Source organism: Geotrypetes seraphini, chromosome 3 (assembly GCF_902459505.1).
Source record: "Geotrypetes seraphini chromosome 3, aGeoSer1.1, whole genome shotgun sequence".
In the NCBI taxonomy this organism is placed as follows: domain Eukaryota; kingdom Metazoa; phylum Chordata; class Amphibia; order Gymnophiona; family Dermophiidae; genus Geotrypetes; species Geotrypetes seraphini.
Window position 1 is genome coordinate 274,362,837 of NC_047086.1, and position 18,710 is coordinate 274,381,546.

An 18,710-nucleotide genomic window follows, 5' to 3' on the forward strand; every position below is an offset into this window, starting at 1 on the left:
ATCAAAAGCTTTTTAAAAATCTAGATATACTGGCTCACCTTTATCCACATGTTTATTCAAAGAAGTCAAGCAAATTGGTAAGGCAAGATTTCCCTTGGATGAACCCATGCTGACTCCATCTCATTAAATCATGTTTGTCTACATGTTCCACAATTTTATTTTTTATAATTGTTTCCACCATTTTGCCCGGTACTGAGTTCAGACTTACCGGTCTGTAATTTCCCGGATCTGCCCTGGAGCCCTTTTTAAAAATCAGTGTAACACTGGCCACCCTCCAATTTTAAGGTACTACGGAGATTTTAGGTCAGAAATTTCACGTTTGAGTTCTTTTATGTGAAATCTATTTTTATTAATATCCAAAAAATAACCAATACAAAATAGCAGACGTGAATTTAACAGATACAAGAAAGGGGGAAAGCCCCCCAAGAGGACCGGACCCTGATGTCCTCATGGGTAACAAAGGCACCCCTGCCTCTTAACCCCCCCGGCAGACCCCCCACCCAACAACCCCCCAACCCCCACCCTCCCCCCAAGCCAGGAACAAAGAGGTAACCAAGGTTAGACAGGTGGGGCAGGATACAACTGCATTCAGTTCAAGATGTGACTCTGGGATGCAGAATGTCCAAATAAGGAGACCAAGTATGGATAAAGTCTCTGCTTCTCCGGCGAGAGGAATAAGCCAGTCTGGCTTCCCATCCCATAAATTTGTGTAATTTATTCCTCCAATACCAGAAGAAGGGAGGAACATCAGCCAACCAGTGATTCAGAATACACTTTTCCCCCAAGATATAACATTAACTCAAAAACAATTTATCAGCAGAGGGGTTTGAGTTCTTTTAGTACCCTGGGATGTATACCATCCAGTCCAGGCAATTTATTACTTTTTAACCTGTCGATTTGGCTTAATACATCTTCCAGATTCACCGAGATTTCTTTTAGTTCCTCCACATCATCACCTTTGAAAACCATTTCCGGTTCAGTTAGTTCTCACAACCTCTGGGTGCAGAGGCAGCAGCTCAACCAGTGAGCCACATCTTTTCCTCTGTACATTATATCAGCAATACATATAATGCTGAATCAGGAAACCAACAAATAAATAGCTTCTGTTAAAGGAGGTGCAGAAATTGAAAGCTGAATAACTTTAATATTAGAGGGAGCCAGCATCATCAGACCACCAGGAGAAGAGTAAGCAAACTAATCATCTGGTAAACGTTGTGTTAGAAATGCATCTTCACCTTCACGAAACCAAGTTTCAGTTAGAAAAAGTAGAGAATTCAGGTGGGATTCTAAAACTGACTGAATTGATCTACAGTTTGAGAATAGAAAAGAGAAAGAGAAAAAAGTTGATTAAGAATGGGTCCTGAGTGGAAGAGAAGAAATATTATCTGCTGAATTAGTTGAACTAGCAAGATTAGAAGTAACAAGTGTAGTAAGTGCAGTACTTTGTAACGTTGGAATAGAAGTTGAAACATGTAACAATGAGGACCTAATCTCGGGTTTTGGTGAACAAGCAGTAAGAACCCGAGGTCTAGTAGAAGAAATAACAAATGGAAAATGCTGTTCTAGTAAAACTGGTATAGTAGTCATAAGTGAAAAATAAGATCTTAAAAACAAATAACACTTAAAACTCAATTCTGACTTGTACTGATAATAACCAATACAATTAATGTAACAGACAAGATACTTGTCACATTTTCTTTAATTGAAAATCAATTTAGCTGATATATTTTGAAAGGCTTGTCATCTTTGTATTTATTTAATTGGAAGTCCCAGTAAACAGGAGTTACAATAATCCAGTAAGGAAAAAAATCAATGCCTGGATAACAAGCTGTAAGTTATATTTATCTAGAAAATATTTTAATCTTCACAGTAATCTTAATTTGAAAAAAAACATTTTGAACCAAATTTGAAACTTGAGTTTCCATAGTCAGATCTGTATCCAGTCAAACAATCTTATCTCCTTTTTTATGAGGACTTCTACATACAGAGCTTGATTCTATAAATGGCACCAAATTCCAAGGCACCACTCGGAGCAGTTGTCAATCAACTGCTAGGTGCCATTTACAGAATCATGCCTACCTTGACTTAGGCATCACTAGGCAAACTAATGTTAGGGTCAGGGTTTTCAAATTGTTCAAGTAATTAATTGATCTACAGGCTGAGTTTTGTAAATTACATCTGCTGAGTTGTGTGAAACCTTACTTCAGATGAGTTTCACTTTAAAACTTTTGTATCAATTTGCTCTGACTCACCACTGATTGCTGTAATTCATTCTATTTTGGGCTTTCTGAATTCTTGATAATGGCCTTACCTTTGATTGTAAATGTTGCAGCCCACCTTATGACAGGTAGTAGATGGTATGACCATAGCACCACAGTTTTATATACACTGTACTGGTGAATCATGTTTAAGATAATGATGACCATGTATAAGATGTTTTGCTTATCTAGGGCAGTGATTCTCAAACTTGTTCTGGGGATCCACCAGCCAACAGGGTTTTTAAGATATCCATAATGAATATGCATGAGATAGATCTGCATGCCTCTCACCTCTATTATATGAAAATCTCTTTCATGCATATTCATTATGGATATTCTGAATACCATAGCGGTCTCCCAAGAAAAGTTTGAGAGCTACTGATCTAGAGTACTGATACCCTCTTCTGCCATATCATGGTACAAATTGATGCAATACCTTCAGTCTAAGTATCAAATATTGTTGAGCATTGAACCTTTCTGGGACCCAAAAGAAGCGGTTGCGGATTTAATTGCTGTGGGGCAAAGAATGTCTTCTGTGGTTCACCGGCCTTTCTCTCACAGTTCAGACCTGTTATAGGAACACAACTGGGTCTAACCAGGAACAATGTTTTCAGTTTTGGTTTTGAATGAAACTGAACAGCGAATTTTGGCCACAGATTTGGTTTCAGTCAGCCTCTACTATGAATATCCATACAGACTGCCTTTGCACTATTCCTTTAATTCTATATAGTGTGTCAAAAGTCAGGTACAAATTACATAGTAACATAGTAGATGACGGCAGATAGAGACCCGAATGGTCCATCCAGTCTGCCCAACTTGATTCAATTTAAATTTTTTTATTTTAAATTTTTTCTTCTTAGCTATTTCTGGGCAAGAATCCAAAGCTCTACCCAGTACTGTGCTTGGGTTTCAACTGTCGAAGTCTCTGTCAAATCTCACTCCAGCCCATCTACACCCTCCCAGCCACTGAAGCCTTCCCCAGCCCATCCTCAACCAAAAGGCCATATATAGACACATATCGTGCAAGTCTGCCTTAGTTCAATATTTACTATTATTTTTTGATTTTAGATCCTCTGTGTTCATCCCACGCTTCTTTGAACTCAGTCACCGTTTTCCTCTCCATCACCTCTCTTGGGAGCGCATTCCAGGCATCCTCTCCGTAAAGTAGAACTTCCTAACATTGCTCTTGAATCTACCACCCCTCAACCTCAAATTATGTCCTCTGGTTTTACCATTTTCCTTTCTATGGAAAAGATTTTGTTCTATGTTAATACCCTTCAAGAATTTGAACGTCTGAATCATATCTTCCCTGTCCCTCCTTTCCTCTAGGCATACAAAGCTTAGAACTCAAACAGAAGTTAATAGAATTTAACCGCTAAAACAGGGGTAAAACAACAGTTAGGTGCTATTCTATAACCTGGCACCTAAGTGTTGTAGCATGTAACTGCAAAGGGGGTTTTCAGAAGGGAGAGGCATGGGTGGCTAATGGGTGTTCTATTTAAGCATGCACTTTATTGAATACTATCACTTAAGGGCCTAACTGCTGCATTTAGGTGTACCCATATACACCTTCCATCCAGCAAGCATAAGTGGTAGCACCTAAATTTAGGTGCTTAGTTGTGACATGCTACTATTCTATAACACAATAGGTGTGCAAACTTGCTGTTACAGAATAGTCCTTGCTGTTATAGAATTAGTCCTTTATGAGGATAAAGCAAACAAATCTCTTCCATCATTCTTAAATCACAATATGGATACCATTCTTAGTAACATAGTAGATGACGGCAGATAAAGACCCGAATGGTCCATCCAGTCTGCCCAACCTGATTCAATTAAAAATTTTTTTTTTCTTCTTAGCTATTTCTGGGCGAGAATCCAAAGCTTTACCCGGTACTGTGCTTGGGTTCCAACTGCCGAAATCTCTGTTAAGACTTACTCCAGCCCATCTACACCCTCCCAGCCATTGAAGCCCTCCCCTGCCCATCCTCCTCCAAACGGCCATACACAGACACAGACCGTACAAGTCTGCCCAGTAACTGGCCTAGTTCAATCTTTAATATTATTTTCTGATTCTAAATCTTCTGTGTTCATCCCACGCTTCTTTGAACTCAGTCACAGTTTTACACTCCACTACTATTTGTCCAGAAATTCCAAAAAATATTAAGATCTGAGGTATAGATAGATTAGACTGTAAGCTCGACTGAGCAGAGAATGTCTCTTAAATGTTTTAATGTACAGTGCTGCATACATCTGGCAGCGCTATAGAAATAAAAAGTAGTAGTAAAAGCTACTACTTACCATTTCTATAGTTGGTGGCTTTAGCAGGGTTACAAAGTCTCATCAATATTCTCAAAGCATCCAAATTCCTAAATATTTTAATCTATCTTCTTTCCATATAAAAGAGAATGATTCAAACAAACCCTTTGTGCAAAGTACATTAAGTGGAAGAATTTCTGATTTACTTCAATTAATCTTATATCCTGAAAATTTTCCAAATTTCTCGATCAACTCAAGCAAACATGGAATGGTAATTTCTGGATTCCTCAAATGAAGCAGTATATCATCTGCATAGCAGGAAACTTTATATTCTCGATCTGAATAAGGAATACCCTGTATCCCCTTAGCTTGTTGAATGGCTAATAACAAGGGTTGGAGGACACAATGAAAGAGAATGAAATTTTTTTTTTATTAAAGAAGGTTACAGAAATGTGTGAGCAATGGAATCCTTTACATCTTTCTTGGTGGGGGAAAGTTCAAACAATCAAAATGATGATGTTGCCTGTGGTTTGTTATCAAATGAGTATGATACCAGTTTTTTTTCAAGGGTCCTTTTATAAAAAATTTAATTGTATTCTTACAAAATTTATTTGGCTTGGTAAAACGTCCAGAGTTGCTTTAGTATCTTTACAAAGACCAATTGTGGAGGGTGGGGTAAATTTCCCAAATGTTTATAGGTATCATCAAGCCTATATTTTACGCCAAGGTATGTATTGGGTCATCCCAGAGCTCATGTTAGATACTCCAGATTGGTTATGGTTGGAATGGCGACTCATGTTCCCTTTGCGATTATGTCATGTTCTCAGTATTAAGATGCCTAGTGTATATAAAGAGAACAAAATATTAATAAATACATGGAAAACAAAATGCTTTGTTGATAATTTAACACCTATACCATAAGAACATAAGCATACATAAGAACATAAGCAATGCCTCTGCTGGGTCAGGCCTGAGGTCCATCTTGCCCAGCAGTCCGCTCACGCGGCAGCCCAACAGGTCCAGGACCTGTGCAGTAATCCTCTATTTATACCCTTCTATTCCCTTTTCCAGCAGGAAATTGTCCAATCCTTTCCTAAATCCCAGTACTCTGCCTTATAACGTCCTCTGGAAGCGCATTCCAGGTGTCCACCACACATTGGGTAAAGAAGAACTTCCTGGCATTTGTATTGAATCTGTCCCCTTTCAACTTTTCCAAATGCCCTCTTGTTCTTTTATTTTTTGAAAGTTTGAAGAATCTGTCCCTCTCTATGCCCCTCATGATCTTATAAATCTCTATCATATCCCCTCTAAGTCTCTTCTTCTCCAGGGAAAGAGACCCAGTTTCTCCAATCTCGCAGCGTATGAAAGGTTTTCCATCCCTTTTATCAGACGTGTCACTCTTCTCTGAACCCTCTCGAGTTCATAATTCGTAAGTCATTAAATCAAACAATCTGGCTAAACTCCAAGATTCAAATTGGCGGATTTAAAGTCGTTTGGAAGCAATGGATTATTGCAGGTATATGGATTTTAGGTGATGTCATTTCAAATGGTAAACTGCTGGATTTTTCCACAGTTGCAACATAAATATGGCCTTAATAAATCACAAAGTTTTAGATGGTTGCAACTGAAGCAGGCTATTCAGGAGGGGTTCCCTGAATGGAAAAATCTTAATAATCAGTATAGTTTGGAATTCTTGTGCTTTCAGGCGGATTTCTTGGGACACCAGGCTGCACAGTGATATAAACTGATATCTGGATATATGAATAGAAAACTAAAGACAGGTCTTAGAGACATCTGGAACATTGAGATTAAGCATCAAATTAATGCGTCTCAATAGCCACGAATTTGGTCTTGGAGAATGAGATGTACAGTGATTCAGCATATAATAGATTCTATGAGACAAACTTGGTTTTTCCTTTTACATAGAGCATTTTGGACCCCAGTTCAATTACAGAAGTTAGATTCCTCTAAGTCAAATAGAGGCTGGCACTGTCATCTTGAGGCTGGGATATTAGATCATTTATTATTCTATTGTCCCTTTATTATGACATTTTGGAAATCAATTTGGCCCCAAATTAATTGCTTACTGGAGAATCATGTGGCATTGTCCTATGATACGATTTTATTCAGCATGTCTAAGAGAGCAAAGAGCCAAATTTCATAAAAAAATAATATACTTTTAATGATAATGGCAGGAGTTGCCATTCAACAGATCACAAGTAATTGGAAAAATTGGAATAGACTCAATTATAATTTCTGGTGGAATTCGGTATGTCACATTTACAAAATGGAAAGAACAATAGCTGTGCAAAAAGGGAATTTTAATAAATTTAAAGAAATTTGGGGACCATTGACAAAATATTGCAATGAGTAGACATCAGTTTATATTATATTTATAATATTAAGATAGAAGGGTTGGGAGGGGTGAATTTAAATTTATTAAAAAATTAGATTATTAGGAAAGTTTATTGATGTGTTTTATTGATTGAATGGGAGGGATGGGATAAAATCTTCATCTATGAATATCATAAATGATAAATTTCAAGAGAAGTATTTATTGAAATGTGGTGGACTGATGACAATAAATGGGATGTGGCCATACCAGGGTACAAACTCTACAGGAGAGACAGGACACAGAAAAAGGGTGGAGGAATAGCGCTATATATAAAAGACTCCATACCCTCAACCAGGTTGGAAACAACAGCTAGGGCGGATGGCTTGGAATCACTATGGGTTAAGCTACCGGGAGGAACTGGAGCAGACATAAAATTGGGTCTGTACTATCGCCCACCTGGGCAATCGGAAGAAATCGACCAGGACCTGGAGGCTGAACTGAGGCAGGTATGCAAAAGCGGAAGTGTGGTGGTGATGGGGGACTTCAACTACCCTGGGATAGACTGGAGTATTGGGCACTCAAACTGCACGAGGGAGACCAAATTCCTGGAGGCCACGAGGGACTGTTTCATGGAACAGCTGGTCACGGAACCAACACGGGGAGATGCCACTCTTGACCTAATCTTCAACGGACTAGGGGGGCCCCACAAAGGAGGTGGTGGTACTAGCCCCACTAGGAAACAGCGATCACAACACGATCCAGTGCAGGCTAGAAATTGGTTCATCAAAGGTGAAAAGAACCACAACGACAGCACTCAACTTCAAAAAAGGGAATTATGAGGCCATGAGGAAAATGGTGGGAAAGAAACTCAACGGCAACACAAGGAAGATGGAGTCCGTAGAAAAAGCCTGGACCCTACTCAAGGGCACGGTGCACGAAGCACAGAACCTGTGCGTCCCCAAGTTCAGGAAAGGGTGCAAAAAAAACAGAACAAAAAACCCAGTGTGGATAACAAATGCAGTGAAAAAGGCAATAAGTGACAAGAAAGCATCGTTCAAAAAATGGGAAAAGGACCAAACAAATGACAACCAAAAGGAGCACAAAGGTCACCAAAGGGAGTGTCACAGAGTGGTTAGGAAAGCAAAAAGAGAATATGAAGAGAGACTAGCGGGGGGAAGCAACAAGCTTCAAATCATTCTTCAGATATGTTAAGGGGAAGCAACCAGCAAGGGAGGAAGTGGGACCCTTGGATGATGGAGACAGAAAGGGAGTGGTAAAAGAGGAAAAAGAGATAGCTGACAAGTTAAATGAGTTCTTCACGTCAGTCTTCACGAGGGAGGACACAACCAACATTCCAGAACCCGAAGAGATTGTAAATGGAGATCAGGATGATAAGCTGGTCCAACTAAATGTAAGCCAAGAGGATGTCCTCAGGCAGATAGACAGGCTAAAGAGCGACAAATCGCCAGGCCCAGACAGCATTCACCCAAGGGTACTCAAGGAACTAAGGAACGAAATAGCAGAGCCACTTCGACAAATATGCAACCTATCCTTAAAAACTGGAGAGATCCCGGAGGACTGGAAAATAGCAAATGTCACGCCCATCTTCAAGAAGGGTTCAAGGGGTGACCCAGGAAACTACAGGCCGGTGAGCTTGACCTCGGTTCCGGGAAAGATGATGGAAGCGCTGATTAAGGACAGCATCTGTGAACACATCGAAAGCAATGGACAGCTTAAGTCGAGTCAGCATGGCTTCTGCAAAGGTAGGTCATGCCTCACAAACTTATTATACTTCTTTGAGGGGGTAAACAGCCAGGTGGATAAAGGGGAATCCATAGACATCATTTACCTTGACTTCCAAAAAGCCTTCGACAAGGTTCCACATGAAAGACTGCTTAAGAAGCTATGGAACCACGGGGTGCAAGGGATGTCCATCGATGGATCAAAAACTGGCTGGCAGACAGGAAACAGAGGGTTGGAGTAAAGGGACATTACTCAGACTGGCAATGGGTCACGAGCGGAGTGCCGCAGGGGTCGGTGCTGGGACCGCTCCTGTTCAATATATTTATTAACGACCTGGAGGTGGGAACAAAATGTGAGGTCATTAAATTTGCGGATGACACCAAACTCTACAGCAGGGTTAAAACCACGGAAGACTGCGAAGATCTCCAAAAGGATCTGACGACACTGGAAGAGTGGGCCAAAAAGTGGCAAATGAGCTTTAACATAGGGAAATGCAAGGTCATGCATGTAGGGAAAAAGAACCCGATGTTCACTTACAAAATGGGGGGATCACTGCTAGGGGTAAGTAACCTTCAAAGAGACCTGGGAGTGATGGTAGACACAACATTGAAGGCATCGGCACAATGCGCCACAGCCTCAAGGAAAGCAAACAAAATGCTAGGTATCATTAAGAAGGGCATTACGACCAGGACGAAGGAAGTCATCCTGCCACTGTATTGCGCAATGGTGCGCCCGCATCTGGAGAACTGTGTCCAGTACTGGTCGCCGTACTTCAAGAAGGACATGGCAGTACTTGAGGGAGTCCAGAGAAGAGCAACTAAGCTGATAAAGGTTATGGAAAATATCTCATATACTGACAGACTGAAAACATTGGGGCTGTTCTCCCTGGAGAAGCGGAGACTTAGAGGAGACATGATAGAAACCTTCAAGATCCTGAAGGGCATAGAAAAAGTAGACAGGGAAAGATTTTTCAAATTATGGGGAACCACAAGTACAAGGGGGCACTCGGAGAAATTGAAAGGGGACAGGTTTAGAACAAACGCTAGGAAGTACTTTTTCACCCAGAGGGTGGTGGATACATGGAACGCGCTTCCGGAGGCTGTGATTGGCAGGAGCACGTTACAGGGCAAAGGGATTGAGGGGTACAGATAAGAGTTGACGTAGGATGTAGGAATAGGAGTAGAGATAGGTTATAGAAATAGTCAAGGACCACTGCTTAGGCAATGGGCTGCCGTGAGAGCGGACTGCTGGGCGAGATGGACCTCTGGTCTGCCTCGGCGGAGGCAACTTCTTATGTTCTTAAATGTTTATTATATATATTTGCTATAAGATGAAAAATGAATAAAGAATTTATAAAAAAATATATATATATTCTCAAAGCATGATATAATGTACCTGGTTCTAGGACAGTGGAGTTCTCAGTTACACAGAAAATGTATCATATTGCAATACATGGGTGTACAGGAGTTCCCCATCATGCAGAGAATGCTTGGTGCCATGCTACTTGAGTGTGGTGCAGATCTCCTTCATCCAAAGAGTGTGCCATACCAAGTTCCTTGGATGTAGAAGAATTCCCTATCACATATAGATACCATGCTGTGTTACCTGGGTGTAGTGAAGGAGTTTTTCTGTTGCTTCTGGATCCTTGTTCCAGATGAGGGCCTCACACAGCTGCAGAAGCTCTTTATCAATATCATCATAGACAGGAAGGTTCCCTGCATTCACTATGCCCATGTCCATGCCAATCTGCACAGCAATAAAAAGACAGGTTATTAATTCAAGCTTCCTTTTGAACAAATCATGCTTTCTGATTGCTGAATGCCCCAAGAACTCCCTACCTAGGAAAGAGTCTCTTACATAACCATCACTAAACAAGTCAACTTTGTAGAGCCAGACTTGGAGAGTTGCCAAAAAAAAAAAAAAAGGCAGACTCACATTCTTTAAAATGACATATCATTTTAAAATGACATATCATTCTAAAATAACCCTTCTATAAAGGCCATTTTTTGCAATTAGTAACCTTCTGGGTGCCAGGCTCCATCTCCTTTAACCGTGGACACTAACCGCCCCATCATGCAGTCAGAGGGGGAAGTCAGAGGTGCAATAATAGAGTGCTAAACCCAGGTTTATAGGTTCTCCAGTTATGTACATCAAAAACTAGGTCACCAACAGCACATTACATACACCAAATCTGTAAGCCTCATATGCCAAGCCTGTTTGAGCAATTCAAGAATGATTTACTGATTTTATTTACCTGCAAGAAAGCACTCAAATCTGATGACACAGTTGAGTGAGGGCCATAATAGCACCTTCTGAGCCTTTGATTAGTTCAATTAGAATACTGTCAATACCAGGTGACTTGTTTTTCTGAATTATTGAGTATCATTACATAGGCGGTCTTTATGCATCCCCAATCGAGACTGGAATATCTGTTGCAATCTCTTAATATCCTGGTACACTAATCTGATTTTTCCATTTACATGTTCTGATTCAATTTTCTGACAAATATCCTTAAGATATAATTCTTTGTCTTGCAGAACTTGATGTTAAAATACTTGATTCATTTGTGATACTTTTTCTCTATCACCAGAAAATTTTGCTTATCTTCTTCGTTCTGCTACTTTTCTGGTTTCTTCTGAGATCCAGGGCAATTTCTTGGCTTTCTTTCTCTTCTGGAGTGTTGTTTTAGCTTTATCACTAAATATGGTTTTGATGTCATTCCATAACTCTTTGGGCTTTCTATCTCCCGTATAAACAAAGCAAATCTGTTGTCTACTTTTATCCAATAGTTATGGACCATGGGTTTGTCGTGCCATTGGGGCTTGTATGCATCTGAGAAACTGAAAGCTATTCTGTCGATAGTTTCACTATTAGCAGTGCCTCCCAAGGTAGATAGGTGTCAGCAGCCAAAACTGCAGTAACACACAGATGTGCATATAACCACCCTAATACAAGAATTCACACCCCAGGACCACCCGAACCTATCAAGGACGGCACAAACAATGGCCCCATTACCTCTCATGCATTCAAGGGCGGCAAACATCAACCAACATAAGCCCAGTTCTTCCCCTTGAAAACATGCTCCTTAACTCACCCAAAGTTCCCACAAAAACAATAGCAAAGGAAAACACACAGCAGATTGGGCATAGCTCACAATGTGAGGAGCCACAGCCCCACCAAATCCTAACTCACTCCCTATAGTCTATAGTCTAGGCTTGTAGAACAGTAAATTGCGGTCTCATCCAACTTGCGGTACAGATATCAAGGGAGGCATAAACTGGGTGAAGGCACTCCGAGTCCAACTTCTGCGCACAGAGTTTAAAGATGAAGGGACCGCAGCCTCTGTCACCCTCTGAGCAAGTGATCCCCGTCTACAATCCCCGCGCTGCCATCTGAAGCCATATAAGCGTTGTTGAATAGATTGCAGGGCTGTGTCACTGGCAGAATCAGCAGGAATTTCAATCCCTTCTTTAGTGAACAAGTCCTACACTTCTCCAACAGTGGCGATTCTCTTAGGGACTCCATTTAAAGTGATCAGCAACCTAAAAGGGAACGGTACAGTTTAGGGGGTGAAGAACTTATGTGCACGATGGAAGAGCGGGACTTGGGTGTGATTGTATGTGATGATCTTAAGGTGGCCAAACAGGTTGAATTTGTGACAGCGAAAGCTAAAAGGATGCTAGGTTGAATATGGAGAGGTATGGCCAGTAGAAAAAAGGAGGTATTGATGCCTCTGTATAAGGCTCTGGTGAGATCTCATTTAGAATACTGTGTACAATTCTGGAGGCCGCACCTTCAAAAAGATATAAAAAGGATGGAGTCGGTCCAGAGAAAGGCTATTAAAATGGTGTATGGTCTTCGTGATAAGGCGTATGGGGGCAATCTTACAGATCTCAATCTGTATACTTTGGAGGAAAGGTGGGAGAGGGGAGATAAGCTAGAAACAAGGGGTGCCCACACTTTTTGGGCTTGTGAGCTATTTTTAAAATTACCAAGTCAAAATGATCTACCAACAGTAAAATTTAAAAAAATACAAAGCACACTGTACACAGAGAAAATGTTAATTATCATTTATATTCCACGGGTTTTCAAAGAGGTTAAGGCAGATGACTTTATGCAATGTCACCTCAGTAACAGTCATACAAAATAGACAAATATACCCCCTCCCTTTTACTAAACCGTGATACCGTTTTTAGGGAGGGAGCTGTGCTGAATGACCTGCACTGCTCTCGATGCTCTGACGTCGGAGAATACTTCCTGTCGGCTATTTGTGCACAGCAGGGTAGGCAGGAAACAGGAGACAAGCCTCTCGGCTCGAGCTCCATTTTGCTGAGAAAGTTGCAAAGATGGGCTGGGAGGTAAAACACGGAACACAAAAGGGGGGAGGGAGTGCGTTTTGGATACAAGGCATGAACTTGGGAGAAAGGAAGGGAGGGAAAGAGATGCTGAGGTGGGGGATGGAATGGGTTTTTGGACACAGAAGGCATGGACTTGGGAGAGAGGAAGGGAGGGAAATAGATGCTGAGGTGGGGGAGGGAATAAGTTTTTGGACACAGAAGGCATGGACTTGGGAGAGAGGAAGGGAGGGAAAGAGATGCTGAGGTGGGGGAGGAAATGGGTTTTTGGACACAGAAGGCATGGACTTGGGAGAGAGGAAGGGAGGGAAAGAGATGCTGAGGTGGGGGAGGGAATGGGTTTTTGGACACAGAAGGCATGGACTTGGGAGAGAGGAAGGGAGAGAAAGAGATGCTGAGTTGGGGGAGGGAATGGGTTTTTGGACACAGAAGGCATGGACTTGGGAGAGAGGAAGGGAGGGAAAGAGATGCTGAGGTGGGAGAGGGAATGGGTTTTTGGACACAGAAGGCATGGACTTGGGAGAGAGGAAGGGAGGGAAAGAGATGCTGAGGTGGGGGAGGGAATGGGTTTTTGGACACAGAAGGCATGGACTTGGGAGAGAGGAAGGGAGGGAAAGAGATGCTGAGGTGGGGGAGGGAATGGGTTTTAGTACACAGAAGGAATGGACTTGGGAGAGAGGAAGGGAGGGAAAGAGATGCTGAGGTGGGAGATGGAATGGGTTTTTGGACACAGAAGGCATGGACTTGGGAGAGAGGAAGGGAGGGAAAGAGATGCTGAGGTGGGGGAGGGAATGGGTTTTTGGACACAGAAGGCATGGACTTGGGAGAGAGGAAGGGAGGGAAAGAGATGCTGAGGTGGGGGATAGAATGGGTTTTTGGACACAGAAGGCATGGACTTGGGAGAGAGGAAGGGAGGGAAAGAGATGCTGAGGTGGGATATGGAATGGGTTTTTGGACACAGAAGGCATGGACTTGGGAGAGAGGAAGGGAGGGAAAGAGATGCTGAGGTGGGGGAGGGAATGGGTTTTTGGACACAGAAGGCATGGACTTGGGAGAGAGGAAGGGAGGGAAAAAGATGCTGAAGTGGGGGAGGGAATGGGTTTTTGGACACAGAAGGCATGGACTTGGGGGAGAGGAAGGGAGGGAAAGAGATGCTGAGGTGGGGGATGGAATGGCTTTTTGGACACAGAAGGCATGGACTTGGGAGAGAGGAAGGGAGGGAAATAGATGCTGAGGTGGGGGAGGGAATGAGTTTTTGGACACAGAAGGCATGGACTTTGGAGAGAGGAAGGGAGGGAAAGAGATGCTGAGGTGGGGGAGGGAATGGGTTTTTGGACACAGAAGGCATGGACTTGGGAGAGAAGAAGGGAGGGAAAGAGATGCTGAGGTGGGGGAGGGAATGGGTTTTTGGACACAGATGGCATGGACTAGGGAGAGAGGAAGGGAGGGAAAGAGATGCTGAGGTGGGGGAGGGAATGGGTTTTTGGACACAGAAGGCATGGACTTGGGAGAGAGGAAGGGAGGGAAAGAGATGCTGAGGTGGGGGAGGGAATGGGTTTTTGGACACAGAAGGCATGGACTTGGGAGAGAGGAAGGGAGGGAAAGAGATGCTGAGGTGGGGGAGGGAATGGGTTTTTGGACACAGAAGGCATGGACTTGGGAGAGAGGAAGGGAGGGAAAGAGATGCTGAGGTGGGGGAGGGAATGGGTTTTTGGACACAGAAGGCATGGACTTGGGAGAGAGGAAGGGAGGGAAAGAGATGCTGAGGTGGGAGAGGGAATGGGTTTTTGGACACAGAAGGCATGGACTTGGGAGAGAGGAAGGGAGGGAAAGAGATGCTGAGGTGGGGGAGGGAATGGGTTTTTGGACACAGAAGGCATGGACTTGGGAGAGAGGAAGGGAGGGAAAGAGATGCTGAAGTGGGGGAGGGAATGGGTTTTTGGACACAGAAGGCATGGACTTGGGAGAGAGGAAGGGAGGGAAAGAGATGGTTGTATACAAGGGGAATAGAAGAAAGGGGAATTTTTGGTCATAGGGAGGGAGTGAGGTATAGATAGTGGCATACCAAGGTGGGGGAGGGGGGGCGGTCCGCCCCACCCCGTGTTTACGTCCCAAGGGGGTGAACAGCTGGCCACCCTCCAGTGTTTTCCCTAGGCCAGCAAACTGCGGCTCGCAAGCTGCGGCTCTTTAGCCACTTGAGTGCCACCGCCGCCATCGGGAACAGGCCGGCGCCAAGTTCTCCCTGCTTTTCCCTGTGGGGCCGACCAACTCTCGTCACTCGCGTCAATTCTGACGTCGGAGAGGATGTTCTGGGCCAGCCAATTGCTGCTTGGCTGGCATAGAACATCCTCTCTGACGTTAGAATTGACCTCGGGTGGCGAGAGTTGGTCGGCCCCGCGGGGAAGAGAAGCAGGGTGAACTCGGCGCCGGCCTGTTCCCGATGGTGGCAGTGGCAGCCTATTCCCCAGTGGCGGTGGCAGCATTTTCCCAATGGTGGTGGCATAGGGGAGGGCAGGGAGAAAGAAAGAAAGGGGGGCACAGGAAGCCAGAAAGAAAGAAAGGGGGCAGGGTGAATAAAAGAAAAAGTTTGGGGAGGGAATGAGGTCTGGAGGAGAGGAAGCATACAGGAGGCTGAAAGAAGGGAAGAAATATTGGATGCACAGTCAGAAGAATAAAGTGCAACCAGAGACTGATGAAATTACCAAAGGTAGGAAAAATGATTTTATTTTCAATTTAGTGATCAAAATGTGCTCGCTTTGAGAATTTATATATGCTGTCTATATTTTACACTGTGGCCCCCTTTTACTAAACCGCAATAGCATTTTTTAGCGCAGGGAGCCTATGAGCGTTGAGAGAAGCGTGGGGCATTCAGCGCAGCTCCCTGTGCTAAAAACCGCTATCGCGTTTTAGTACAAAGGGAGGGGGAATATTTGTCTATTTTTGTATAGTTGTTACTGAGGTGACATTACATAAAGTCATCTGCCTTGACCTCTTTGAAAACCCGCAGAATATAAATGATAATTAACATTTTCTCTGCGTACAGCATGCTTTGTGTTTTTAAAATTTTATTGTTGGTAGATCATTTTGACTTGGCCACAAAGGTAAGGGTGAGGGAGGGAGGGGAGCTGCTGAAAGACATCTAGTAATCCTTGCAGGCTTGACTGTGCAGGGAATTATTTTTGTAAAATCATGTTTTGTTATGTGACTGGCATTATTTAGACTTTAATTTCTATGAATAAATAGAATGAAAATGATATAAATTACTTGCTTGTTTTTATGTGCTTGCGCTGAAGGAAAGTGGAGAGAGAGTGGGCTGAGGACGGTGAAGGGAAATGGGGAAGAGAGAGTGGGGAGAAGACGCTGATTTATAAATTGACAATTGTACAGAATATTGTTTCTTTTTTATATTCATCCATAGCTGCATGTTAATGACATGCTCATATGCACTTGTTTATCATCATAACATATACATCATCATTAACATGCAGCTATGGATGTGTAAGGACAGGCTGAGGAGGATGGATGGGAAGGAAAGAAGGTGCACATATCAACATATCGTACATTTTTAACATGCCTAATGCAGCTATAAGCAAGCTGAGGAGGATGGGATCGTACAGATGTGTATGTTCAGATATGCGCTCAGATGTGTAGTTTTTTCTGATATATTTATTAAGCTTACAGTATTTATAAAAACACATTTAATACTTGTTACAAAAAATATTGTGCAATTGTGATCTACTTCTGGCCTACATAGGTCAAAAGAAATCCTTAACTGAGATTTTACATTCAAAAGTGAATTATAGCTACTAGCACTATTATTTATTAGTTATTTATTATGCAGATGTTTGTTAGTTTGTTATTAGTTCAGTATTAGACATATGTTAGTTTAGAATAGATAGGTATAGATTAGTTTAGTTTAGGTTAGGTTAGGGCCCTGCTGAAAGAGTCTACCTTGACGTGGTTGCAGGCTTACAAATCTTTTGGTCAAAGAGTGCAGCGACAGAGAAAAGTATGTGTGTATTCAGCCCATGGAAGAAGGGGGGGGGGGGGGAAGGGGTGCATGGGGGGCCCAATAGGATTGCTCAGTAAGGGGCCCAGAAATTTCTGACTTCTTACTCCATTTATATTTACCTCCTTTTTTGGCACATGGCATTTTACAAATTTATCAGCTGTTTTATTATATATCCTTTTTTGTTTTTAGAGTTTTTTGTTTTCAGCATCTTTCAGCAAAGGTACTGCACTCATGCTTTTTAATTTTCTCCTTTGAGCTCTTATATGTTTGTTCTCCTTCGGGCTCCCACACTGGTTTATTTACAGGTATTTTTTACTTCAACCACTCCATATACGAATTAGAATCCACTATCCCTTTAATAGTCAACCTGGCCTAATTTTCCGAGTATTCAGTATTTTATCATCTTACTGGTTTATGCACAATGTCCATTCACGTTTAAACAAGGCATCATTATCTGTTACAACTGGCTTTATTTTGGTCCTTTTAACCATGTCTGTTCAATTTGCTGCTGCTTTATGACATCAGTCGATTTATTTTGGTATATGTTTTATTTCAATATATATTTGGACATTCATGTGATATGTTTTTTTGTTTTAGGTTGAAATATGTTTTAAACACTGTTTTCTGTTGATGTATATGTGTCATATGTGCTTCATGATTTTAAATGTTTCTTTATGTGTTAAATATTTTCCAATAGTGTCCTCTGAAAAAGGCATCTCCTATATGCTGAAACTGGGATCCTTGTTGGGATCACCATTTCAAATAAAGATTTTATCATTGGTTGAAAAGACACCTCTCCCTTTTTTTGTGTGTTACTGTCATTATCCCAAAGCAAGGTGTTTTTCAGTCTGCCTGTGAGTTTTTTCAGTACCCTGGGATGTGTATCATCCGGTCCAGGTGATTTATCACTTTCTAACTTGTCGATTTACCAAGATTTCTTTCAGTTCCTCCAAATCATCACCCTTGAAAACCATTTCCGTTTTAGGTAGATCTCTTACATCTTTTTCCACTATAGCCTTATCTTCCCTAAGCGCCCCTTTTGCTCCTTGATCATCCAACGGTCTCATGGATTCTCTCACAGGTTTTCTACTTCTGATGTACCTATAAAATTGTAATGAGTTTTTGCCTCTTTCTCTTCATATTCTTTCTTAGCTTTATCAGTGCTTTGCATCTAACTTGCCAGTGCTTGTGTCTCTTCTTATTGTCTTCATTTGGATCCTTTTTCCATTCTTTAAAGAATTTATTTTGGCTCTAATAGCCTTTTTCACTTCTCCTTTTAACCTTGCCAGCTCTCATTTCCTCTTCTTTCCACCTTGCTGATACGTGGAATATATCTGGTCTGAGCTTCCATGATGTCTTTTGGAACTTTGCTTGTTTTAAACTTTGATACAAACTGCAAATAAAGGATTTCTAACCATTTGGTTAGATTTTGATAACTCCAATACCTCTTCTTGTTGGATGTGTTAAGTGACTTGCCCAGAGTCATAAGGAGCTGCAGTGGGAATCAAACCTAGTTCCCCAGGTTCTCAAGCCAATGCACTAGCCACTAGGCCACTCCTCCACTCCAATAAGCAAATGAAGACTTTCTGTTGACATTGCAAGTTTGTGAAAGCATTTTCTAAAATTGATTACATAAACAATGTGCGTTCACTTTGCTTTGTTGAATAATTTAGAAATGTAAGCCTTGGACTAAACTATATTGAGGGATATGGAAGGAAGCTCTGGGGACTTGGGATGGTGATGGGGGAGTA

At 42.1% G+C, this 18,710-nt stretch overlaps 1 protein-coding gene across 4 annotated transcripts in view; it reads right to left on the reverse strand.

The window, feature by feature from the left end:
- Positions 1-18,710, reverse strand: part of MTR (5-methyltetrahydrofolate-homocysteine methyltransferase) — an 819,135-nt gene that overhangs the window by 271,941 nt on the left and 528,484 nt on the right. For all 4 annotated transcript variants that reach the window (XM_033935789.1, XM_033935788.1, XM_033935790.1 and 1 more), the window contains one exon: positions 10,198-10,338. In XM_033935789.1, coding sequence (XP_033791680.1) covers positions 10,198-10,338 — 141 coding nt within the window. The remainder of the gene's footprint in view (positions 1-10,197; positions 10,339-18,710) is intronic.